Here is a 27,304-nt window from a genome sequence, read left to right as displayed (position 1 = left end):
TGGTGGTGGTGGTGGTGGTGGTGGTGGTGGTGGTGGTGGTGGTGGTGGTGGTGGTAGTGGTAGAAGGAAAGAAAAAACGACGAGAAAAAACGGCGGCCTGCGTTTTCCCGAATGAACTCCGCTTAAACTTTCGCTCTTGCCATCTCATTTTATTATTCCCACCACTTCGTCTATCTCCATTTTTCGGCGGCATTTACTTCCCCTACCCTCCTTGCCGTCCCCGACAGCCGTTGTTCTATTATTTTTCCGAGCTCGATAATGCGAGCTACGAGAATTACGCACCTAACGAACAAGAAGCGAGGACACGTGCAAATAAAGATCTGTACATATTGGATGAGCGGTTAACATTTCACCAAAACGTCATCGACACAATTTTATCTCTATTGATTAGAAAATATTCTTTCGAAAAATTGACGAAAAGCAGTAATGGCCAAAAAGAAAGATTTTTATAACTTTTTATACGTGCCACGACGTTTTGCCCGAGATCACAAATCCCTTCGTCCCGCCCCCTCCCACCGCTCCAAGACCCGAGCCGCAAACCACTTTTTATACACATGTCGTGCTCGAAGAGATAAAGATAGGTAGGTGCAAAGGCCCTACAGGTCGTCGTCACCGTTGTCATCGTAGCGTGATTGCACATTTGCAAATTGTTTGTACGAATATGTGCTATTTTCATTTTCGTAAAACTAAGTGTCTACATACTTTCGACGTTTATCTCTCGATCCTCTGCTCGCCAACTCGTATGCTATTTCACGTATGCACAGAAAGAGGGTATTGGTATTGTAAATACAGATGTCTGAAAAGGTAACAAATAGGATTATTTTTTAAATTAGAACTTCAAAGGAAACGAACACGATATGAGAATAAGCATTTATTATATTATCTACGTTGAATATATTTCAATATATTTTATCGGCTTCGTGTGTACGCGATTAATTACCACTAACCGATCCTATCTCCCTATCTATTTTATTGCATCTGATGAACGGCAACCTTCGCGTCGATTGCGATCAGCCGGCTACGATAAATTAAATAAAAAGCTCGGTTTTTCGAAAAGGAAATTTTTTTATTGACGATAATTAATTAGAAAACATAAAATAAATAAATAAGAATAATATATACGTTAATGGAAAAAAAAAAAAAAAAAAAAAAAAAAAAAAAAAATATACATTAAAGGAAAAAAAAAAAAAAAAAAAAAAAAAAAAATAGTACTATTTTAATACAAGAAGAGAGAGCGAGCAGCACTTATTTATTAGTACAAGTGATCGATATGTGTTCTCGCTTATTAAATTAAATTTAATCAACGATAAATCGTAGCCACTCGTAAAGTGTGACATTGTTTCCGTTTATTTGCCTTTTAAAAACATTTTCGGCAGGTAGATCGAAGGACCGAAAGAGAAAAATGCAAACTCCTACTCGCTTGTAACATTAAGTCAGTGTGAATAAAGTAAAAAAAATTTATTCGCAAGGGAATATAAATGCACGTATATACGCTTGGCTTTCGCGATGGCAATTTGATAGATAAATTTTTAGCATCGTGGAATCGTATCGCTACAAGAGCTGAGAAAGGTACACAAACGAGGAGAAGAGCGTGAAAGAGGATAGAGTGGACGGAGAGTGAGTGAGATAAACGCACAAGGACAATGCGGAGATCGTATAAGTGGGCGCGTAAGAACATAAGAAAATGGTGAATTGTCATTCGATTGGTGGGCTCCGAGGGAGTGCGGTGGAATGGGGAGGGGTGGGGGGAGGGGGAGGAAGAAGGAGGAGGAATCATATTACGACCCGACGTCGGCGATGCAACGATCCGTAACTATGTACTGCATTCACTTCGGCATCCGGCATTGCCGTCGTCGAAGAGCAGCGGAGCCTCTAGAAAAGCTCAAAACTGTCAGCTGGGGAGAGCGATGAAGGAGAAAAATAAAGAGATGTGAAGTGCGCTGAAGTCGCATGTACGAGAAACGGCGCATAGAGCAATCGTACGTACACGAGTTGGCTGCGTACACATACATATAATAAAAAGAGAATAAGTCGGGAAAACCTCTGTGAGACTCTTCCTTCTCTCACTCACTCACTCACTCACTCACTCTCTCACTCGCTCGCTCGCCCCTACAGTCTTTTGCCTGCGTAACACTGATCTGTATTTGCTATCTCACTCTAAGTTTTTACTTTTATGATGTTTCTTCTATCTCTTCTTTAACTATTTTCTTTCCATACATCTGTCCGAAAATATAATCGTTAGAGTGCTTTTAAGCCTTATAGTAAACAGTTTTTTTTTATTAAAATTTTTATGGATACAACGTCGCTTTATTTATAACGAGAGGTCAGGGAACATATAGTTTTTAATTTTTAGTGTTATAATAATTGTAATATTTTAATTCGTAATAAAATATATATATTCTATTTACCATGTTTCCATATTACAAATTATTCCGATACAAACTAACTCTTGTCTCTCTCTCTCTCTCTTTTTTTTTTTTTTTGTTTTTTTTTTACAGTAGGAATTAACGGCAAATAACATACGATTGTAATTAAAATAGAAAGTAAACATTTGTTTAAGTCCCAAAGTATTTAATTGTCGTCTCGAGACATTGTGAGCATAGGTCAAATTGCAAATCTATCATGTGCTGTAATTTTAGTAATTAAACAAATTATATATTTTAATTACCGACGATATAAATATATGTGAATTGAGAGTGCTTTATTTTCGTTTGTTCGTTCAAATGTTTTTACTATAAATGTAATGAGTTAAAATTTTATCTATCGAAATGGGATTATAAATTATCGCGTTAATCGGATGACGAAATATAGTCACCGCGTTTTCGACAAATACATCAGCAGTCGGTCCAATAAGCTACAAGAAGAGATAATTTAACGACTTAAATTTATAACATTTTTACTTGGAATAGACGAAAGTTGATCCCTTCGTTTAAATTAAAATACGCACTGTGTAAGTGCCCGATCATAGAAAAAGGAGGACATATTGAAAATTCATATCGATTCAATATACCTTGCATAAATTTTCAAAAAGACCAAATCTTTATTCGTGGCTATCAATCGTCGTAATGTTTTCTATTTAAATATTTCACGTTAAAAATTATATTTTAATACAAATTGAAGCATGAGTTTTCTCAAGAGTTGTTTAAATAATTCAATATTGTATTATTATAATTGTATTATTAAAAACTTTGTTTTTTTTTTCACATCTACCATTTTTAACAACCTAATAATTTAAAAATATCACTAAATATCTATAATATTATGATAATTAATAAAACATTTCAATATTTAACCATTATAATTTCAATAATTGCATTGATTAATTAACATTCTCTAACCACTCTTGACACTTGTCTTTATTTTATTCCGATTTTCTATCGATTAAACTCATCTCATTTTAAATGACTCATTGTAGTGAATACCTTGATGAAAGAGGAAAAGAGACATCCATAAAGAAAAATAATATATAGAGCGAGCGCGAGCGAGTCAACGAGAGAAAGAGAGAGTAGAAGTGGAAGGGTGGGAGCGACAAACAGAGTGAGGGGAAGAGAGCGAAAGAGAGCGAGACAGAGTGACAGCCAGACAGACGGAGAGAGGAGGAGAGCGACGAAGGGTGGGAGAAAGAGAGAGAGAGAGAGAGAGAGAGAGATAGAGCGAGAGTAATCAACGTTACTTGCCTGCTGCTGGGAGCACGCGGACAAAGGGGGACTTGAAGCGCATGCGCGGCTCTTCTATTGGCGCTGGTAACGATCCCACCCTCTATTCAACCTGCTCGCTCTCTCCCTTCCTCTCGCTTAGCTACCCCCACTCTCGTTTCCCGCTCTCCACGGCATGCTTCCTTCTTCGTTTCACCAGCTCTATATTGCGATCTGGGCGACTACTCGCATTGGGAGAGACCTTACTCACACATCTGCACTAACACGCATTTGCACGAAGTATCCAAGCACTTGGCCAAGTACTTGAACGCTAACACGTGAGAAATTTTTGAACATCACCCGTTCCTATGCTTCATCTGCGTAAATGCAGACGAACTTCTACTGCTGTGTACATATATGTGAGTGCACATTTTTTATATCGTGTACATACATGCTTGTCGCATTACTTACGTATGCGTGTTCAATAAGATTGGCGTAATGCAACGAAAGATATAAACACGAAGAAAAGTATAGATGGAAAATTTTGTATGCCCTCCTTAGAGTGCATAAATCGATAACTCTCGGACAGACGTTTCCTTCCGTTTCTCGTTACAATGAATGATGACATAAGCACAGTTGGGCATTTTAAAGGAAGAAATGATAGGAGAGATGAAGAAAGCGCGTCTAGTTGTGTCCGACGGATCAGGCTCCTACGTATCCTCCGCGATGCAACGCACATCTCTTCTAGAGATATATAGTTGAAAGAGGATTATTTTACGAGGAGGCAAGAAAGTTCTCGATGTAGCGCTGTAATCTATGATAGAACTAATAGAGAGAAGTAGTGGTGGGATTGGGCCGAGGGCCGGGGGACGGGGGCCGGGGGCCGGGGGCCGGACGGGAGCCTCTGCTGAGTTTAGTGCGCGAGCAATTGCGAGCGAGCAAGAAGAAAAAAGCACGCCACCATTCGATATCGGCCGGCTTTCTACTGTGTGTGTATAAACATTATAGTGAGGATCCCTTGGGAGGATCTTGGGATTATACTACCCCAAGGCGCGTTGAGCCGACGGGAATATCCCTGCACACGCGAATGCGGCTCGCGTCTTCCCAGATGTGCAAAGTTTGTCGGGAAAATTCTTCGGAGTTTTCACTAGACCTGCTGCGTTATAATCGTAATTTAGGATACATCCAATGATTACTCTTTGGATACATTTATCTTAACATCCTCTACATTCTTTCGTCAATTCTGTTACTTTCTTTAACGCCCGTTATGATAATTTTAGCTTTCAATTATAGTCGATTAATTATAATGATAGCCTCGTACAATGCTAACGCGAATAAAATATATGTAGTACGTCGGAGTGATAGTAAAGGAAAGAAAGCGTGTACCGTTATACCTGTTAGGTCATTTAAACTTTAATTGAAGGGGGAAGAAGTGAGTGTATGAAGTACGCAAAGATAAGGATAAATGTGCAGAAATCCGTGGGAATCGTTCTGGGTCAGATGTAGAATGCTGAGTTGGAAGATCAGATTCCAAATGATTTTGGTGTCGTAGGTATGAGATAACATTTAGAAATCTGTTGGAATAAAATTTTTCTTGTTACTCGCCTACCATTTACGTACGACAGGCGACATTGAAAAAATAGGAAAAATAGAGAAAATAATTTCTGAGAATTCCAATTGTTGATTACTGATATAGATTTACCGCGGAGAAAGAATATCCATGCACAAAATAACTCTAATACAATTAAACGATAGCGATGTAGTAGTAGTAGTAGTAGTAGTGGTAATCATCGGTATCTTGGCAAAAAAAAGAAAAATGCATTTGATCTACGTAATGAAAAGAGAAAGGAAGAAGAAAAGGAAGAAGGAAAAGCAAAAGAAAAGAGTGTAGATGAAAATGCATCCGGTTGTTATGTGAATTTCATGTTTAAATAATACAATACAATAAATAGAATAGGAAGGCAAGTAAGAGGAGTACATGGGAGAGGCACACTATAAGTCATAAACAAAACCTAAATCGCACACGGGTTATGATAAAAATTCAAGTAACATTTATTTACATTTATGAAAGACCTACGCATACAAAGTATAAAAAAAACTGCATAATACAAAGAGGAAGAAATAGAAGATATAGGATGATAGGATTTCTGTTGCATTCGATGGAGATGTCCAGAGGAGGCGTTGTTAGTCAATGGAGAAGTGTCGAAGGAAAAAAAAATTTCTCAAGCTGCAGCCAACATCGAAGAATAAAAAAATAATCTCTCGAGTGGTATTAGCCACTCAATGTAATTAAGTGTTCTGCTAGAAGTCAATTACAGAACCGCTGAAATTGGACGTAAACTTCAACTCGCGCCAATATAATGAATAGCTAGAAAGCCCTCGGCAAAGCATCGACGACATTGCTTCGACAAATTAGAAATAATACAATTCATAAGAGTTAATTAAGAAATAATTATAATAATAATAATAATAATAATAATAATAATAACGAATAATAATAATAATAACGAATAATAACGAATAATAATAATAATAACGAATAATAATAATGATAATGATGATGATAATAATAATAATATTCAAAAAATAAATAAAAATTAAAATTAAAATAAAATAATAATAATAATAACGAATAATAATAACGAATAACGAATAAAAACTACTCGCTCCTCAAATGCTAGACGGAATAAATCAAGAATATCAGGTATATCGGGTAATAAATAATTTGAGCAATAGTAGCGAATGCACATCGCGGAAGTCAATCGTAACCGCAATTATTCCCGTATTCGTTATAACATTAACGGCAACAATCCAATATTCATTCATCAGTACTAATGGAGCAATGGCTGAATGGCGATTATTTAAAGAAGATGCAGCGACGTCTAGTGCATAAGGTTGATTAACTTGCTACTCGGCAACTACAATATTATTAACCATTGCTGACACAGCAGTAAATTCAAATGGAGCCGATCGTTGAAAAGCGCCGAGACTTCTGTTTCTAATTACAATAAACTAGTATTGGAGAATCATCGGTTGACAGTTGCACGTGTGTCGTCTATGACTAGCGAAATAAAATTTCTCATCGCCTTACGATACTTGGTCCAGCTAACCCAAACAGATTTCTGACCCTTACGACAGGATACAACAATTGTAATCCGATTAACGGTAAATAGCAATTATTGAGACTGGCTAAGAGCCAGAGTGAAAGTTGCATTTATGCATAAGAGCGCCGAGTACGAAAAGCTAACTATCACGATAATGCGCGAAATCGGAAATGTCAATACTTTTTAAAATACGAGCTATTATTATCAATGGACGCGAAATGCATAAATTACATTTAAAAATACTTGTTTTTATGAACAATTCATGAATGACAATGTAAGATTACTCCTGCCACTACGCTACGACGATAAAATTCTTACGCAAACACACGATTTTTCACTTTATTCTCAAGTCAACTGGACGTTTAACGCGAAAAGTCATAGAACTCTTGGTCGATGGGCACTGTTTATTGTAACGAAATGATAAAACTTTCATTAGATATCACGTACTTTGCAACGACACCAATTAATAAGTGTGGACGAGTCTTTTGGATATTGTGATTGTGGTCTTTGCGCCATTTGTCCGCTGGTCGCTCTCCTTATCAAAACTCAATACTCGTTTTATTTTGTCAATGGGACTAATAAAAAAACACAACAAAACAAAACAAAACAAACAACGGCAACGACAACGACAACGACAACAAAAGATTTAAAAATTTTCAATAAATATTATAATGATATCTAGTTTATCCAAATTAGACTACAAACGCGAATTTTCATTCTGTTTAATAGCAACAGCCTGTTCAATCGCTCAGTCGTCGCGAAATGTGAATCGATTTACCAACCAACAATCGACTGCCGAACGATAAAATAGACGAAGATTGCGCAAACACTCCTCGAATATCGAACTTCCCCCTCGGAAACAACTGACCGTAACTACGAGAAGTCATTGTTTTAAATAAAACAGAAACAAACCCGCCCGTCCCCCGTTACCCCATCAATCCCAACCCCACCCCACCCACTCGCCAAACAACAATTATTATTTATCGCATTAAATGTTGATAAGCAAGCGTAAACCGTTTCTAATTATAATGAGAGTGTTTTATATATGCTAAGCATTAATTACATATCATGCGGTGATGATATGATTCACTATCAACTTTTAAAATACAATGATAGATAAATTTTAAATTATATTGTACGCAATCGCAGCATTACAATAAAATTGTCCTTTTTACCAATGTTTTGCAATAGAGAATTAATTATAAACAAGATATAGGGAATTAATGGTTATTGTTATTGTGTTGGATTGTTCGCTGATTAGGTGAGAATTTATGATTTTCTTCAAGAAGCCATGTATTATTATTATTGTTATTATTATTATCTATTTCTTGGGAAACGATTTTCTTAGGTCTCTTAAGGTCTTTCTTAAGTTTCAAAACATTATTATAATTGCATTTGGCTCGCAGTACTTTGGTACTTAATGTAAAACAGTTATAGGATTGTATTACAGCGGCACACAGTACCCTAATAATTAAATTCATCGCTCACCGTACTTGAACGCACAAAGCCGTAAAGAAAATATATCACCTATGTGAAAAATTTTTTTGTTCACATTAATGCGGTGCTTGTATAAATTATTTTGTAATAAAATTGTGATACTTTCTACAGCGTATGAATAAATTCTAAATAGCTACGGCATTATGTTCTAAATAACTTGATACATAATATTATTAAAGATTCCATATGCTTAATATACCGATGTTAACTGATTATTAAGTTCACTTGGCCATTGTTAAGGAATTGTTCCTTACAGCTAGATACTACAGATAGAAAAGCTAATAACAAAAGAAAATAATACACAGATGATACTTGTATGTCAAAAATTATATATCATATATTGAGGTGAAAGTTAGTGTATTAAACAATCAAACAAAAAACCAAAAAGAACGGAAAGTTTAAGAATTAAAGGAAATTACTATTCAATAATTCAAGAAACAATGGTTGCAAAGGACGTTTTATAAAATGCACTTTCCTTTGTAAATAACACGATACAATTATTTGCTTATAAGTATTAAGCGAGGATCTTAGGATCAAAAAATAGTTAAATATACTTTAATTAATCGTGAGTAATTTAGCAATGCCGAGACAGACACGACTATTGTAGAATAGCCGCAGTATTATTCAATCGAAACTTAATAGACATGATGCGTTTATAACATTGTATATCTTAATTACACGAGGCCAATTCCATCAGCATCAAAGAACCATAATTATCTAATCATCGTCGTAAATGTATTTTGAACGGACCGAAAGGATTTAGCGTGCAAAAGCTCAGCATCAAAGCATGCGTAACGAGACATTCCCGGCATCGCCTACAAATCCAGCATCAAGGTTTTCGAATGAAATCTTATTAATATTTATTATTGCTCAACTGGATCATCGAACGATTAATGATGTACGTTAATAGCAATTTTACCGACAATTGCCAAAGGAAATACAATAATTTCTGTGTACAAGTAAAGTCGCTGTCTACGCAGCTGTTAACCAATAGTGTGGCTACTCTGCCTACCATACTTCCAACAGCATAAAATCTTGTATTCTGATAACGTAAATAGACTCTGCTTCACTATCAAAATACCTCATACGTATAATTGCGGATAATTCGCAGCTTTATAATTTCCCATAATTTGCCAACAATATATATATATCTCCAACCCGTATGCCCGTTCCCACGTGTGAGCCCAGACCAACAATAAACTTCTATCTCTCCGTGTTGATCTAGCCGGTACACGCATTATTTGGCATGTATCTGTTCTCTCCTTCGCTCTCGCCCTCGTGCTATCGTTCTCGTCGGTTTCGCAGCTACGTCCCTTCTCGCGTGGCACAGCACAGCCCCCAGCCTCGAGAACCTAGAGGTCTATATCGCGCAACGTCAAACCTGACCAAATTGCTCGCCGTTGTGTTATGCAAACGGGCACATTTGTTATGATAGTGCTCACCGGGGGATCGTTTTCCCCGTCGGTGGCGCGTCGTTGCGCCAATACCGCGGGCTGGAGAACACAGCCGCACGAACGTCCAACCCCGTGCTCGGGGGTGAAGTCTGTCGGTGGCCGTCCGAGAATGTCGCTATAACTATATGTATGTGGCGGAGATGTTGCGTAATGCCGTAGCAACGGCTCGTCGCCAATCGCCGATGCTTTTTGAACTAATCCAGAGTAGACTGGGCGCGAGAGAGATAGCGCGAGCGAGATAGCTAGCGGGTGGGAGATGCTTTGAGGGAGTGGATTTGGGCGGGGGAGAGGGGAAGCGAAAGAGGGATGACGCGCCGCGCCGGGTGGTCGGAGGGAGAGCGACGGACACGCGCTGAAGAGCGAGTTCGATTTCCGGCAATGAGGATTGTTTAAGCGAATAGCGCGCTAAATAAGCTTTACAAGAGCTCCGGAGCCGCTTTAGTGGTGCCCTTTGTCAGGATTTTCGTGTTTCAGAGACCGAGGGCAAAGCCACGCGTCGTGCATTTCTATCGCGGAGCTTCGCTCGATGGCGAATTTTCCGAGCCCGAGATTTTTACGATTTTCCAAATCTTTTTCCCTCTATGCCTTTCTCCGACGCTTTTATTTTTCCTCTACGACTGCATTTCAGTGCGCAGCGTTTAAAATGGCGCTACAGCAGATTTTCGAGTAAATATACTCGCTGTCTATGATATATATATATATATATATATATATGCATACGCGCACACACATTTATACAATACATATAGGAATAAGTAAATTTTCTTTTGAACATAACCAACGTTATTTCAACATAAAATGAATATTAAGCCGTATACCCTCTTGAAGGTAATTCATATTTTTGCTTTATTTTTCAATATTTCTCACACTGACCGGGTTCTTCGCGAGTCGATGGAATTACTTAATGCCGGTTGTGTCTAGTCGCAGTCATGCTATTATTAATTTCTCTACGCTCGTTCTTAAATATAGCTCCATCGATATTTAGCATTAAAGAAAAATTACTGCCGAGCCTTTAGATACACGAGCAAGGAATTTAATCACACGATTGTTTTAGATTTTAATTAAGTAAACTCTGTTGGAAATTGATAAGGCAATAAATTTAATTCGACTCGTGCGAGAAATTTATTCGACAAGTATTGGAATAAAGCTTTGATAAATGCGAAAATTCAAGCATTATCGTTGTATAATGAAAGCTCCTGTTTGTGAAATACACTCATTCTCAAGTGATAAACAAACTAGATTATTAATAAGCCCACACTTTTTGCGCAGAACAGTCAATTATATACTACAGCACGATTGTAATATATTTTTATTCGACGTAAGGAGCCGCGCGGAGTTTGTAAAAGCGTGTTCGGTGATTTTTCAAGACATCCAACAGTCTATTGAGAGAATTTATCTGTAATCTTTTTAAAAGTGCCGTACCACCACCACCACCACCGCCACCACCACAAGCGCAAACCCCTCTCCCTACTCCGCCGCAGTCTCCTCCTACTCCTACTCCTCCGCCCCTCGCCACAATCCCCGCTCTACCGCGATACTATACATCCGCTGTACCGTCTTCAAAACTCGTCAACGTCGCCTGGCCCACTCGAAAGAGATAAGGGAGTCTGAGTAAGTTTGAGAAAAAATATACGCTTTATATTTCAGAGAACGTGCCGCCGCACTCTTCTAACTGTGCTATTATACGCATGTTTTATTAATTTTTAACGGCACTTGCTTTTTTCATTACGATAAGCAAGACGACTTGAATTATGATACGGACTTTCTTTTTTGGACGAGATCGATAGCTTACGTTATCACACGTCGCCAATGGCAATAATCGGTCGACGTTGATTCAATTTCCGATAACTTCAAAAATATAAATAAACTAGAATGTTTCATTGGCTTCGACGTATTAATTCATAAACGAGTCCCGACGAGCTTCTCGCGGAATTTCATGTTAAATTACAAACGCGACATTGAAATTGAGTTCCCTCCCAAATCGGAACCCTCCAACGAATTGTGCACGTAAAGTTTTTTCCTCCGCGCTTTCCCATGAAACAAGAGCAGCATCGATGATATCTCATTGATTTATTAGTTTTCAATGCTCCGTGTGCAATCGTAACGATGAAAAAGACAACTCCAGATAACATATTTCATAAAATGAATGCTATAAGTTTTCTTACTCCAAGAAAATTATATCTTTAATATTGATAGTTGAAAACGAAATTTTTTATTAAAAATATGAAATTATTGGCAAAGGCGCCTGCATTTTAATGCACAGTAATAAAAACTTTTCGTTTTCTCTTACCCGTAAAATATAATTTTACATTAAGTCGTCATTTCCTAGATATTAAATATGCATTCCTCGTGTTTTAACGCTTCGTACTTTTGAAATCATAGCATGAAATAAAGAAAATTGGAATAACGATGTTTTATTTACATAAATTAAGTTTACTTGACACCCAAGAATCCACAAAATACAGGTTACGTCCATAATATTGACTTGACTAGGAGTCACTTGCCAACTATCGAGTGTGCTTATAGATAGAACTAAGCCAATATAGTATTATTTTATGCGCTACGTATTTAATTTCCGATATTCGATATATGGCTCGATGCTCGAAAAACACGTATGCATAAAAGTACTAATAAACCTCTCGAGAAATTGTTAAAATCGTCAAAAGGAAGAATACGAATTGAAAAATGGAGGATGATGCGTATCTCATGGGCATGTAAGTAAAGTATCGAATGTGGGAAGAAAAGATTGACGGAGAACGCGACGTCGTGTAAAATTGTCGTAATCGTCATTAAAAAGAAAAATTGCACCGCTAGAGGCTGTTAGCGTTGCTCGGCATGACGTCGTCGTCGACGACCAGCCACGGCAGTAACTTTGCACAAGACGTTGGCTTTTACGTACCCTATGCGCATACGCAACGTACATACATCAGGTTTTCGCTCGATCGACGGCGGGGCTTAGGCCGGGAGATAATGCCGACGGAATAATTACGGCAAATTGCCGGCAGCGTCGGGGGTTGCGGCGAGACGGAGGAGAGGGAGGACGATGTAATTGCCGACCCACGGCATCTGTGTCCGCTTGTGTTTGTGGGTGTGCTCGAGCGTGTTTGTGCCAGCGCGCCCGCCTCTGTATGCACGTGCTCTACTCTAACGTTAACAATCGTAATATTTTTGCTTTAAAGGCTCTCCTCGACTTTAAAATTCGACCATTGGTGTGTGCCCCGTAATATACGTTTACCCAATCGTCTCAAGGGAAATATATATATATATTTTTTTTTTATTTTCGGAGCTTGCGGGAAGACAAAAAAGAAAGGCTGCGTCGAAATGGCCGAAGGTGAATTGCCAGGAAACTGGCACAGAAACCGTATAGGAAGTCGTGGAGATATACTTGTTAGCTTCGGCATCTCCGAGTGCCCAATGCAGAAGAACGTTTATGTTACGAATGGACACTCTCCCGTGATTACGACTGCCATTATTATAATACGATATAATCAGTTTAATCGCTATGTCGTGTTATATTAGCTTACAACTATTTTCTTTCATTAATTTTTTTTTTTATCTTTTTTTGGTATGTATATACATATACATATATATATATATATATACATACATTTCATTTTACTTTTACGTTGCTATATTTTCATTGTTAATGTCGTATCAGTTTAGAGAGAAAATTGGGTGTTTAGTTGAGAAAGGATTTCGTCGAAAAATGAAGAAATTTCCCTCATTTTTCTAGCGATTTTTTTTTTACTTCGATATCATACTGTGCGATGTTGAAATAATTACATCTAAAAAAATAGTTGCCAGTGCAAGTGTAAATATATAATTATTGAGCACGTATTATTAACTTTTTATCTTTGCTTGAACTCATATTTCTATTTTTACGTTATGTGCGCACGCACGCATGCGTAGCAGGTTTGTTTAATTAGTTATAAAAAAAAAAAAGTTAAAAATTTAAAAAAATGAAATGAAAAAGATAAGATTTAAAAGACTTGTAAAGAAAATGAAATACATTTTATGAAGGCTTAAATATTATTTGAAAATAAAATCATTATAATATAAATATTGAATAAAAGAATTTATCTTATATTTTTAATTAATCCGAGCTCTACAATACACTTGTACATATTCATCTAACTATATTTGCGTGATTGCGTATGTACAAATTGATTTAACCAACATATGGCATTGCCTTAAATATTTATTTTTGGAAAGTTTATAACATCTGCTTGGGAATTGAAAAAAAAACGACGACGATTTTCAGGAAGGACAGAATGGCACAGGGAAAATATTATAGAAGCCTTTGCTTTCTCTTCATAAAACAACTTTTTCTCCACGGGTCTTCCTTCCTTCGACTACTTTTTTTTTCAACTCACAGGTACTTTTCATTGCAGAGAGCCCGACGAACATAGCACGCGCGCTGTAATACAAAAGGGTATGCAGAAGGATACGGAGAAAGTTTCCAACTAACTCTCCACGGGTTGCGTTACATGTTGCCAAAAAAAGAACAATAGAAGAAGAAAAAAAAGATGAAAATGCAACGGGCCGGAGAAAAGGGGAAAGTGAAGTTCGATGTTGGGGCATCGGGAGGGGGGGAGAGAAGTGGCGCACATATAAGAGAGCGTTAAAAGAAAAAAGAAAAAAAAGAAAGTGTGACCGAGGGTGAGCGGGTTGTAAAAATTTTCCCGTCCGGATGTTTGAAAGCCATTCTGTCGAGATTTTAGATGGATACCAATCGACTGAAAGTCACCAAAAGAAAATCAAACAGATAAGATGCAAAATCCTGGAGATCAAGCTTAATCCGACGCGCATTGACTTTATTTTAAAAATACAATTCACTAATTTATGCTTATTTTATGTGCATTATTGTGTTGTATTAGCATTTTATTAATTATTAGAATATTAAAGCTAGTATACATTTCGTTTATTATGCGATTTACCGTCACGCTAGTCGTAACCTTAAACATAACTTCAAAGCAACACGCATACGCGAGGAAAAAAAAAAGAAGATTTATTTGTAATAAGTTTCACTTTAAATATGAATTAAAGCAAACGTCCTCTAAACCAATAAAATATCAAGGACTATTTAAAAATTTTAAACATTTGTATTTAGTAATTTAATTCACAATGACTATGTTTGAGTTTTTTCTCTCTCTCTCTCTCTCTCTCTCTCTCTCTCTCTCTCTCTCTCTCTGTCTATCTTGCAATTCATGAATATTTTATAGAGTCTTAAACGATGTTGTTTGCCTTGCAAATCAGAGGTACACAAATATACATTAGGGGCATTATGATGTGAAGAAGAAAAAAATAAGATCGCTTTAATGAGTGAGCTGCTCCTGGATTAATATCGACGATTGACAGTTTATCGCTTCTGCCATTTGACAGACATGACGATAGATTTTGGCACGCGACAAGTTGGCCGTATATACTACCGGAGGCACACCGTATGACCATAAAATAAGCATTTGGGGTGATGGTAGGGGCGCACACGGGCGGCGACGGCGGCGACGGCGGCGGCGGCGGCGGCCAGACATTGCTTGGTAGCACATAAACACTTATATACTGACAATTAAACTGTTTTTAAGGCCTATAAAACTGCAGTTTCAATAATCTCGGTGACAACGCGATTCTGACCTGCTCCTGCACGACCAAGCGGCCAACTCGGAGTGACGCTTCTTCCGGCCTTTATCCTCGCATTTTCCTCGCTCGATCTCCAATCTGCGGGATCTAACCGACATTATGTTCCTGCTCATTCGCTCGGCATTAATATTCATCGGCCAATTATTAATAGGCACATTGTAGTAGGATGGAACATGAAAGATGTAGGGACCTAATGGCATTTCGCAGATTGGAAGCGTCGCGGTGCCATGCTTTTAGATAAGTCGGGGACGAATATTAAATAAATAATCGCGTGTCTTATTGGGCCGCGGGATGCTAAACATCAAATTTTGCGGGCTTGAAAATTTCGAGATTTCGAGACGAGCATTACTATCTTATACATCGAGTTGTTTACTTTTATGAATGACACAAATACGATAACACGTTCATCTAGCAAGTACGTACGAGTTATTTTGCGAATGAATCCATTTTTAGTTTGTAATCTTAAAGGGTCTTGAGGGATTGATTTGCTATAGAAGCAAATCGATGCGAATAACATTCATCGAATTAATCGAATAAATTTTGAATTTGAAAAGAAATATTACGTTCCCGCTCGCTATCCTCCGCTAATTGAATAGGATTAAAAAGGAAAAAAAAAAATAATCAAAATAGCTTCAGCTTTAGCAAAGCACTGGCTTTATAAGTATCTTCTCCAAGTAGGCTGAAGTGTGCAGAGTTAGAGATGTTGCCGGTGGGAAGATATTCTTATAGGTCACCCGACACTTTGTCAGGCGCGTATATGTATTGCAACGAATCGAAAGATAAACGAGGAGAAGCCGTTGACGCGCGATTGGACCACACTTTATTCGTGAGCATGAGGCGTGATACATTACGAGCCGCGCGGCGATGCTCCGATGTGATGTAAACGACGGTTCGATAAATCCGGTGGGTGTCCTTTGACACGATTCAACGAATCGTCGTAATATCTCGTGTTGTGCCGCACGCAGACACATTTCCACATCACGCGAATCGGCGCAGGTAATTTAGATCCTCACGGGCCCCCTCTCCCACACTAATCCGAGCCTTTTCTCATTTATCTCGGTCTTCGGTTTAAACGTCGCACTTTTTGGTCATACGCACGGCCTTGACATTTCGTCGGTGTTCCTCAACTATTATCTATTGATTATATACGGCGTGGAACGGATGAAGAAACGTCGCGATTCTACACAATTTTTAAACAATTGCAACTTTGACTGAATTTTTATGTAGCGTCGCAATACAAAACTGTAATGATTACGTTGGAAGGGCATTAAATGCTTTTAATGACACTTGGATACGCTGAAAATTACGGTGAGATTTAATTTCTCTTAAGGCTTTTCACACTAACCATCACAACTATTCGCTTATTTGTCGTTCACCATTATTAATAGATTGTAAATTATAGTGGCTCTAGCTGGATGTAATGCGATTATGATTTTCACGGTGCTATAATCTAAATATAACTAATTGAGTATTTATCTTCCTCTCCTCTCGCCCCGCCGCCCCTCCTTCAACAATAATCTTGTAATGAAATGATTCGATGGAAATCTTGTAAATGTTAGTTTAATCGCTCTTCATAAGTATCGATACTTTAACAAATAAAGATATTTATTCAAGATTCATTTAAAACGTCCCCTTTGATATCCAATAATAAGGCAATAAAAATGTATGCAAAGTTTAAATTTACCACTTGCGTGCGGATTCACAGCTCTTATTAAAAATAAACCTGATAAATCTTGCAAATAATTACATTTACTTGGCAATAAGGCATTTTTTATAACGCATATTTTATTGAAGAATATAATGGCGGAGGAGTAAATAACAAAAACAACATAGATTTACGATTTGCGTTTGGAAAAAAAAAGAAAAAAAAGAAAAAAAAAACAAATAATAATAACATATAAATAAATAAATAGAATTTGAATTAATTCACTTATTAATAAATTAATTTATGACTACACTCTCGTGAAGTAAAGTAATGTTTTCCTGTCGATGAATAATGTTCATTAAGAAAGCGAAAGAACGAGAATAATTTTATTGTAACGCTTCTTGCGACTAGAAGGTAATCATAACGAAAAATATCCCTAGCCGAACGAGGCTTACAACCCTATAATGGCGATATATATTTTTATAAATAATTAAACTCATCGTTAATAAAATATTTGAATGCTTATATCGTCACGTAGCATAATTGTACAATTGAACGCCAATAATCGTTAACTGACGGCAAATAATAGTAACAATACAAATAACGACAATAACGTGACAGACGATTCAATTGCGACTCCATATTCATGACGGACGTAAATACTTACGGCAATAAATGTCCATACGAAAAGCTACAAATTAATTTCACCCGCGCCGGCAGCGCTCGATTTACCCGTGCATCAATATTAAGCTGGTTCTCTCTCCTTTGTCTCCATGCTCGCCATGTATAGGAAATTTTTGGCGGGGCCAGCCGAGCCCAGCACATCCAGACGACGACAAGCGTCGACAATACGATAGGAATGGAGAAGACGATAGGAGGATCGAGAGAAAAAAGGAGAAATCGACAGAAGTGAAAGGGACAAGGGAAATAAGGCAGGGCGGCGGCGGCGGCGGCGGCGGCGGCGGCGGCAGGTACATGTGGGGTGTTTCGGTAGCGCGCGGTGGAATGAGATATAATACTAACGCTGCAGAACGAAGCAGCCATCATCGAATGCTAATGAGGGGTTGATGGCTGTCTCTCTCTCTCTCTCTCTCTCTCATTCCAGAATGGAGGAGAACGCTCGCGAACCTCTCTCGGCTTGGATCCAACGGATCGTCGGCCTGATTATAAATTATGCATTATCTTGGGTGGAAGAAGAATCTCGTGCATATACACTATACGTACAGCCGAAAATCCAGTCAGATTGTTGATACAACATCCACGAATTCCTCGTTTCTCTGCTCCTCCCCTCAAACCCAGCGGCACGACCCTCGAACACACACGCGCATACACGCATACACACACGCGCATATATATATATATATATATATATATATTTCCCCCCGAACTCACAGAAGGGAAGTGTGGCGCGATTTTTGCTCCAAGCATGCGGGCGTTGGATTAGAGAGAAACAGAATACAAAAAAAAAAAAAAAAAAAAAATCATGAAAAAAAGAGATGATAGAAGGCGAATGAAAGGGATACGAAGAGAGATTTACACCAGAAGAGGTGCGTGGAAAATGGAACGTGTGTCATTGTCCGTTTGACGGAATTCTTACGGGATTACGCATTCGACGTTTATGTGCATTACGTGAGATGATTTGAGAAGTAATTGTTATCGGGAGAAGGAAAAACCAGAGTTTTCAAAATGCTGATCGTAAATTATAATAAAATGCTATACCACGAAGTTTATGGATTCTTTCAATTTAAACGTATCGTACGACAATGACTTGGCTTATCGTTATTTAGAGATAGATAATATTTCTAATGTGGAATAATGCATTTTTCAGACATTGCGAATTTCTTCAACATAAACTACGTGAAATTGCTAATTAGTCGATACCGAAGTTGCCATAAATATCTAATTGTTTGCTAAATACATCCATTCGTTTCAATATTAAAGCTATCCTGTCGAATTAATATTTTTATGAATAATTCAATGGAGAGATAAAATAGTTGAATCAAATGCAGTGTAGTTATTACCTGTAAAACAGCATAGCTTGATAGTTACGTCATTGCCTCGTGTACGTTCATTTTTCTGCCGATATATTAATAAAATTCTCATGGTATGGGAGAATATGTGCGCTTTTTGATACAGCATTTTCTCCACGATATTAATTAATTTTCTATTAAGTAGTTTTAATGCCTATGATAAGCATTGGATATTATAGACAAGCTATTTTACACATGAAATATTCTGTTGGTCGTAAAATATCGATATATATCTAACACAATGATAAAAATGATTTATAATGTCATACAGTAATGATAATAATTTATCATTTTAACCTTTAATCGTCCGATAGCACCTTTAACCCTTAATAACATCTAGAAAAACTACTAATAAATAAACAGATTTAACAATATTAATATATGTATTTTTGTTTTTGTTTGTTTGTTTGTTTGTTTTTTTTTTATTATTTTTTTTTTTATTTAACCGCCTCGTGTTTCTTTCAAAGCAAATATTCTGCTCTTGATTATAATTTATTAAGCATGCTTATTATATGTGCGCAAAATTTAAAAAAAAAAAAAAACAAAAAAAAAAAACAAACAAAAGAGCCAAATTGTTCAGTTCAGTTACATTAAATTGAAGGAAAACAATATGAGATTATACATAAACTAAAGCAATAACAACATATCACAACAATGGTTTTCATTAGGTAAATATCTTAGACCGCGCATAAATGAACATCTCTTATACCAACTTGCTAAAGTTAATGATCTTTTATTGCGAATATTAATTACTCGAGCAGGAACATTTTTGTTTGATAAAGTCAATTAAGCGCAATTCCCAATCAAATACCAATTACCTAGCTAAAACGTTGAAGATGGCGCGTTCGAAGCATCCGTAGAGAGACCAACGTGGTGGATACATTGCAGGACAACGAAATATTATTCAACGCGGGAGGATTACGATAAACGCTCAAGTTTATCACTATTCAAATATTTCACTAGTGACTTTTCACGAACAATTTTGAAGCTCCCGAGAACGAAGCGATAATTAAATAATCCAAGTGCGATATAATCCCAAAGACGGATTATTTCTTAAGGTAAACAGAAATTTTTCAAAGCTGAATCGTTCTTTAGTTGAAAACTAGATGGGGACATTATATGTTTATCTAGCATTAAGCAAGTTTTTATCGTTATACCTGAGGTATCTGTGTAAGGTGGTCCGCGGACGTAGACAGAATGGCAGGTATGAAATCGTTACGCTAGAAGCGATTGCTTTTATTTGCGAAGAACGCTAGAAAACGACAATTTTTCGACTTTCATAAAAGCCAAAACGCTTCTTGCAAAATCGCCTCCGTTTGGTCTAACAATTTTCTAGACTGCAAGGAATCAAGTGCGGGACATAAAAGCATAAAGGTCGGTACATAATGATTTTATGAGCTCGCGATGGCCTCCCCTTCGCCACCTCATAGTCATTTCGACGCTCTCTCCCCGGGTCCCTTCCTGCCCCACCAAGATTCTCGTTTGTTTTCCCATTTCGGAAAGTGCCCCGGTTGGCTCGAGAAGCTATTCACGAACTGCCTGGCCAAATGTTAAATTCGAGCTCCCTCGTTCTCCGGTGTTTTTTTTCTTTTTTTCTTTCTTTTTTGTTTTACGACGTTACAACTTGACGTGAGTCAACGTCAAGCTGAAAAACTTTGTAAGATTCGATATACCGAATTAATGAGATTCCGTTGGAACAGTTAGTGTTTTGAAATAGAGGAAGAAAAAAAAAACGCAACTACTTCATTATTAGGCCAAAATATTGGAAGCAAACGAACTCTTAATGCCATTGGGTCTTTTGCCGCCTTTAATTCCTCTTGTTTACAAAAATAATCAGAGCTGGCGTTAGTGACTTTGAGCAAGTGCTAAATAGAACTTTAAAGCCCCGAGTTAATTTTCGTTATCGGCAATCTAAATAAAACAACAACTACGAGCTTATTTGCCTAAATTTTACGAAAATTAATATCACCATTTTTATTGCAACGAGGGAAGAAAGATGAAACAAAATGAAATGAAATAAATCGATAAAGATAAACAGAAATTTTCAGGCTCTCATAGGGCGCATGCGCGTTTAAATAATTTAGCATGTCCGTTAAAATACAAAATATTTCATTCGATAAATTACCACTAATTCATTACGTAGTACCGAACGACTATGTATTTAGGTTAAATTTCGCGAAAACCTAAAGAAAATTATCCGTTTTATCTCGTGATATATAAGAAAACGCCGTTAAAAAATTAATTTTAAAATATTCAAAATTAACGCTCACAGTTATTTATAATGTTTCATAGCTCGTGAAATGCGCTCAATAAAATAATTTTAATATATCCTAGGCCACATTGTTTTGATAAATAAAAAAACTTAACTGACTTAACGATCACTATTAACTTGATTAATAGAACTAATTGCGTTTCAGATGCCTTAACCTTTGGCATGCTAAGTATACTTTAACGCACTTGTAATCTACATGATATTAATTAGTCAATATATATTTTAAATGTCTAATTATAAGCAGTGATATTTATTTATAAGCTTTGTATGCTAATTGCCGTAATATTTTCCTACCTGCTAAATTAATAAAAAGTTCAGATTTTTTTTTCTTTCTTATTTTCTTGGTTTTTTTCTTTTTTTCTTTTTTCTTTTCTTTCTTTTTTTTTTCAGTACTACCACACTTCACGGGCAATTTCAAAAACTTGTGTCTAAAAAGCCAAATAAATGAGCTTGAAAATTGAAAAACGACGGTGTTTTTTGCAACTAAATACCTAAATACGGGAATGAAGTAATGCGTAAATTATGATTAGTTTAGAAAATCGGTTGAGTGAAAGAATCATTGTCGAATGCGTGATTAACATTTGCGTCGGTCAATGGCTTATTAGGTATCGTATTTAGCCTATTGCAATAAATTATCAAACGCTCGTAATGCGAGAATGACAATTGAAATGGTATTTTCGTTTGCTCGAACGTGGCTAGTTAAAGGATAGGCGCCGCGTAGGATAAATTCAAGCTGATTATTTTATCGTGGCAGCGACAGCCGTAATTGGCGGTAGGCGATCGTCCTTCTTGCATGTCGAAGAGACATATAAAGCTAAAGGGGAAGACGCGTCGTGCAGAAGAAAATAAGACAACGTCGGTGAGTACTCGGCCATCGTTGTTGTCATCCAATGGACTATTATTATATACATCGACGTTGTAGTAGTACACAATGAATTCCGTCCTTGTAATGTGAAAGAAGGAGCGAGTTCATGAGGAAAAATGTCAATGCCAAATAATCTAGACGATGCTTCAATGTCAATGGCGCCAGCTTTGTGTTTCAGCGATACGCAAAGGCGTTAGAAGAGCAACAATCATAGTACTCGCTGTTTTTGTAATATAATCACTATATATCAATGAACAAGAAGTGCATCGGTCAGTGGGTTCCCGTCGAGATTTTCCTGCATTCTTGTTGATATTCTAATAAACTCGTCCTTTTCCACCATAATTGCGTTATTTTTTCTATTCCGTTATATTTTTGTCTTTTATTTATTTATTTATTTATTTTTTTGTCTTTTTCTAGAGAGAGAGAGAGAGAGAGAGAGAGAGAGAGAGAGAAGTGAATAGCGGTAGTGTTATGTTAATGCCTGGTACACGTATCTCGTACGACAATGCTTAATGCAAATAATACGAGCATTATTAATATTATACTGCAATGAAATTGCCACCTAGAATTATGATGATTTTTAAAATGATATTAATTGTATTATTTTTATATAATGTTAGAGTATTATTTATAGAATGTTTGAACGATGAACAATAATAGCAACTTAAATTACTTTTAATTAATGCGCAACTTTCATTCGACCCCTTCCTTCCAATTTAAGCTGCAAAAAAATTGGATAATACGACGTATGACTAAATTATTCTAAGAATGTTGATTTTTAGTATGTATTTGCGAGATGTTTATCATTCTAATAAAAATTTAGAAATACTCACCACACACAACTCTGTCGAATGGGCTCATCCAATCTGTAATTTAAAGAGAAAATATTTGTTATAATTAGAAAATTGGAGTCTCAATGTTTCATAAGTCATTGTATGGGCTCATTCGAATGAATGATTTTGCATTGAGTAATTGCGAATAAATTCAAGCCAATTTCATTTAAAATCAATTATGCATGCCTTGTAAGTAAGCAGGCATGCTGTGGTGTTCTACAAAAATGAACAACAAACGTACTGGACATGCTAAAAATTAATTAATAATTGAATTATAAAAACGTTCGTTTAGGTACTCTCCTGCTCAATTCATTGGTTATTCATATTAAATGTGATTGCCATTAGCGATCGAATAAGCGGCTTGCAAGTATGCTATTTTGAAATGATATTTTGAATTTATTAACAGCACACGGTAATTAGAGGTATTTACCCGATGATGAACCTTATCCGAACCTCAACAAATTGGTCGGAAATTTTAATTTTTACCAATAAATTGGAGACGCCACATATCGCACTACTACTATGAGGGATGGGAATATGCATTGGTGTGGTATCAATTTATCAACATAATGGGACACCCTACATACATTTTTCTACCGATAGAACCGTACAATTACACTACATTATTATACCGCCTATCAATAATAATATTTCTAATCGGTCATTATGCATCCAACACAGCGGCATTAATACGAATGTATTGCAATAAATTATAATCTAGTGGCTAAAATAACTTTGTATATAACGATAATCAACCTGTTATTATACCAATTAAATATCATAAGATTATGGTGTTTATTGTAAACGATCGTCCATGTGCTATTTCCATAAACGCAGCATTAGAAATTAACATATATGCATTAATTTTCGTACAGTTATGAGAAATCGATTTTCCCGGGCTGCGATTAAGATAATTAAATGAAAAGCAAAGAAAGAAAAAAAATTTGGGAACTTGAATATCCTTGTGATCTCACGCTGCGATAGTTTACGCAAGCGATAGTTAGAAAATTATAATATGGCCAGTAACTATAATTAATTCTCTATTAAAATCCAGCCATACCTCGAGCAACTTGAATTTTCCCCCGCGGCTTTTTTTTTTATCTCTATCCGATAAATTAATTGACATTTTATCCGAGAAATAAATCGTAAATCATTAGGAAATTGTACGACAAAGCCAGACAAACGAGTATATTATTATTTATATAATTCATGCAACCCTGCTTTCTTCAGGTTTGAGGCTCGAAATTGTCGCTCTAGGTTGAGCGTCAACGACAGCGTCATCGCCATCGTCGGCCGTCGGCAAAAAACGTGGCCTCTCCGCCACCACGACGACCATTCTCACATTCAACGTATCGTAATGGACATTTACCTCGCGTGCAATTACAATATGCACTTCAAGTCGAGCATGCGCATTGCCGATAATCCGGCGACCAACAAAATTTTTACCTCGCTAACGAGATTTTACAACCGCGCATTGAAAATATCAAATAATAGGCATTAGAAATGGAAGACTTAAGACTACCTAAGGTAGGCTAATCGTAAATTTTCCCAACCAAAATAAACATTCTCCATAAAATTGCTCCGATTGAGAATAAAATTAATACCGGTTCTATTCGAATCGAACAGAAGCTCGTTCGCGTCAACGACCAGCAAGGAAAACATTAGCGCGACGAACAATCGAGCGCGACGGACGAGAGCAGCGGTCGTGGTGGCGGTAACGGTGACGTTGGCGTTGGCGTTGGCGTTGGCGTTGGCGTTGGCGGTGACGGTGACGGTGACGGTGACGGTGACGGTGACGGTGACGGTGACGGTGACGGTGACGGTGACGGTGACGGTGACGGTGACGGTGACGGTGACGGTGACGGTGACGGTGATCGGGGCGGACGCGGGGGCGGGGAGGAAATTTCACCGGGGATTAGCCGAGAACGAGGATGATCGTGTCATCGTTCGCCAAATGCTATATTGACATTGGTATTGGTATTAGTAATGCCAATGGTAATGTTAACGTTTACGGTAATGATAATGTCAATGGTAAGGGTAGTAGCGGGAAGCAGGTGGATGGCGACGATGGTTGTAATGATAGCGAGATTGCCGACGGCGACGATCCCCTAGGCGATAACGGTAGATGGTAGGAGGATGGGAGAAGGATGGGAGAAGTATGGGAGAAGGATGGGAGATGGATGGGAGGAGGATGGGAGGAGGATGGGAGGAGGATGGGAGGAGGATGGGAGGAGGATGAGAGGTGACTGGGACGTCGACTCACCGGTAATGGACATCCAGGGGTAGCGCGGGATCTCCGGTATGCCTGGCTGTCCGGAAGTAGGCTGCTGGCAGGAGCCGAGGGGGTCGACGACGCTCGCTGCGGCCGCCTGGTGATAGAACTGGGCCGCCGCGGCCATCGAGGTCATCGAGGCCGCGGACACGGAGGAGGCCGAGGCCGAGGAGACGAGGCTCCCGGGCGTCGCGCCGTTCTGGTGATGGTGTCCGAGGGTGTAGTTGACCATGGGGTCGGCGCTGTTTGGCGCGACGTTGCCGGCGAGGCTCGCGGTGTACCTGCAGGACTTGTCACCGGCCGTGGCCGCGTCGACAGCTGCGGCGGCCGCGAGGGCCGCGCTCGAGGCTGCCGAGCTACCGAAGCCCGGGACCATGCTCGAGGTGGCGCCGAAGGCCGCGGCTGCGACCGCCTGCTGCTGCTGGTGGTGGTGGTGGGCCGCCGCGGCGGAGACGTAAGGGTACATGCTGGAGGTCGGGCGGGCCGCGGGCGAGGTCGACGCGGAGCTGCCCGAGTGCTGGGGGCTCGAGCCCGTCGGGCTCGGCGAGCTGTGTTGAGCGTAGCTGGCCGCGGCTGCGGCTACCGCGCTGAGGCTGGACTCGAGCTGACTGGCTGCGGCCGCTGCTACGGAGGCCGGATTACCGCTCGCTGCTGCTGCTGCTGCTGCTGCTGCTGCGGCTGAACAGGCCGCCTGGACCGAGGTCGGGTTCGCTGTCGAGAACAACTGCTGATACGGCGACTGATGCTGGTGATACTTCGGTAGCATGCTATCGATCACGAATTTCGAACTCATAGCGCGCCGGAAGGGCTCACGGGCTCACCTTCCGCTGCGGCCCCTCCTCGCTCCTCTACGGCGGACCTCCCGGAACTGCTGAAGCGCGCACCTCCTTCCGACGGACTCGTTCGCGGCCTTCCAACGACCTGCTTCCCGTCGAGCTTTAACGACGCGGGCGCCTGCCGCACGCGGCACCGCCGGGACGCGCACTGCTACCGCTGCTGCTGCTGCTGCTGCTACCGCTGCTACCGCTGCTACCGCTGCTACCGATGATGATGACGCTGCTGTTGCTGCTGTGGCTTCTGGTACGACAGCTGCGGAGCGGCGACGGGGCAATATTATTACTGGTACTGCTGGTGGCGATGGTGGAGGTCGTGGCGGTTGTGGCGGCGATGGTGGTTGTGTTGCTCCTGCTGCTGCTGTTGTTGTTGGCTGTGGTGGTGGCGGTGGTGCTGCTGATGATGCTGCATCTGATGCTGCTTCTGGCGCACATCCTCGTGCTGAGGAGAGGAGAGCCGCGAACAGCGATGCCTACGATCCATGCCGTGCGTGCGTGCGTGCGTGCGTTAATGCGTGTGTACGTGCTCGTTTGCTTGTTCGCTCGCTTGCAGCATACGTGGGCGGGTGGGTGGTCAGCTGGGTGGGTGGTAGTTGGGTGGTTGGATCCGTGCGTGCGTGCGTGCCTGGGCGCGCGCGCGCGCCCGCGCGCTACTACCCGCTTCTTCCTGGCGCCCTTTTCTTGTTGTTGTCCCGATGCACTCGAGACGGGAGGAAATCGACGGCTTATGGACGACGCGCTTCACTGGTGCCGCCGTCAGGCAACTCGCGCACTGTTACGCATAATCGTGGCACTCTCGAGGGGGTTTGGCCTCGGTGAGGCCGAGGCTCGATCCGTCGGTCGCGCACTCACCGGAGGCCGAGCGACGGTGGGATAATGGAGCAGTCGGGAGGAGAGCGGTACGAGCTCCTCGGCGGACCCTCGCGCTCTCAGCTGATCCGTGCGTGTGACTGCGCTGCTGTGGGCTTTGCGTATTGAAAAAATTAAATGAGAGTAGAGAGACAGTGAATAACAGCGCCGAGTAGGAGAGAGTGACTGACGAAAGACTGGGAGCAACGGAGAGACTGACTTAAAGCGAGAGAGAGAGAGAGCGTACGTATGAGCGCTCTACGGATACGCGCGAGAGAGAGAGAGAGAGAGAGAGAGAGAGAGACAGACAAACAGACAGACAGATAGATAAAGAGAGAAAGAGAGAGAGAGAGGAAGGAGCCGTAGGTGAGAGATAGA

General features: G+C 39.3%; 1 protein-coding gene across 2 annotated transcripts in view; it reads right to left on the bottom strand.

The window, feature by feature from the left end:
• LOC105362800 (homeobox protein abdominal-A homolog) overlaps positions 1-26,255 on the bottom strand; it is a 47,345-nt gene extending 21,090 nt beyond the window's left edge. The window contains exons 1-3 of one of the 2 annotated variants that reach the window (XM_011500291.1): positions 26,066-26,207; positions 25,236-25,955; positions 22,973-23,005 (exon numbers count right to left, since the gene is read on the bottom strand). In XM_011500291.1, the coding sequence (XP_011498593.1) occupies positions 22,973-23,005; positions 25,236-25,710 (508 nt within the window). In that variant the 5' untranslated portion in view covers positions 25,711-25,955; positions 26,066-26,207. Of the gene's footprint in view, positions 1-22,972; positions 23,006-25,235 lie in introns of both variants that reach the window. The other variant, XM_011500290.1, reaches the window with a different exon arrangement.
• Positions 26,256-27,304: the final 1,049 nt, after the last annotated feature.

This window comes from Ceratosolen solmsi, unplaced genomic scaffold (assembly GCF_000503995.2).
Source record: "Ceratosolen solmsi marchali unplaced genomic scaffold, CerSol_1.0 scaffold56, whole genome shotgun sequence".
Lineage (NCBI taxonomy): Eukaryota > Metazoa > Arthropoda > Insecta > Hymenoptera > Agaonidae > Ceratosolen > Ceratosolen solmsi.
Note: the sequence above shows the minus strand (reverse complement) of the source record. Positions and strands in the feature narration are given on the sequence as shown.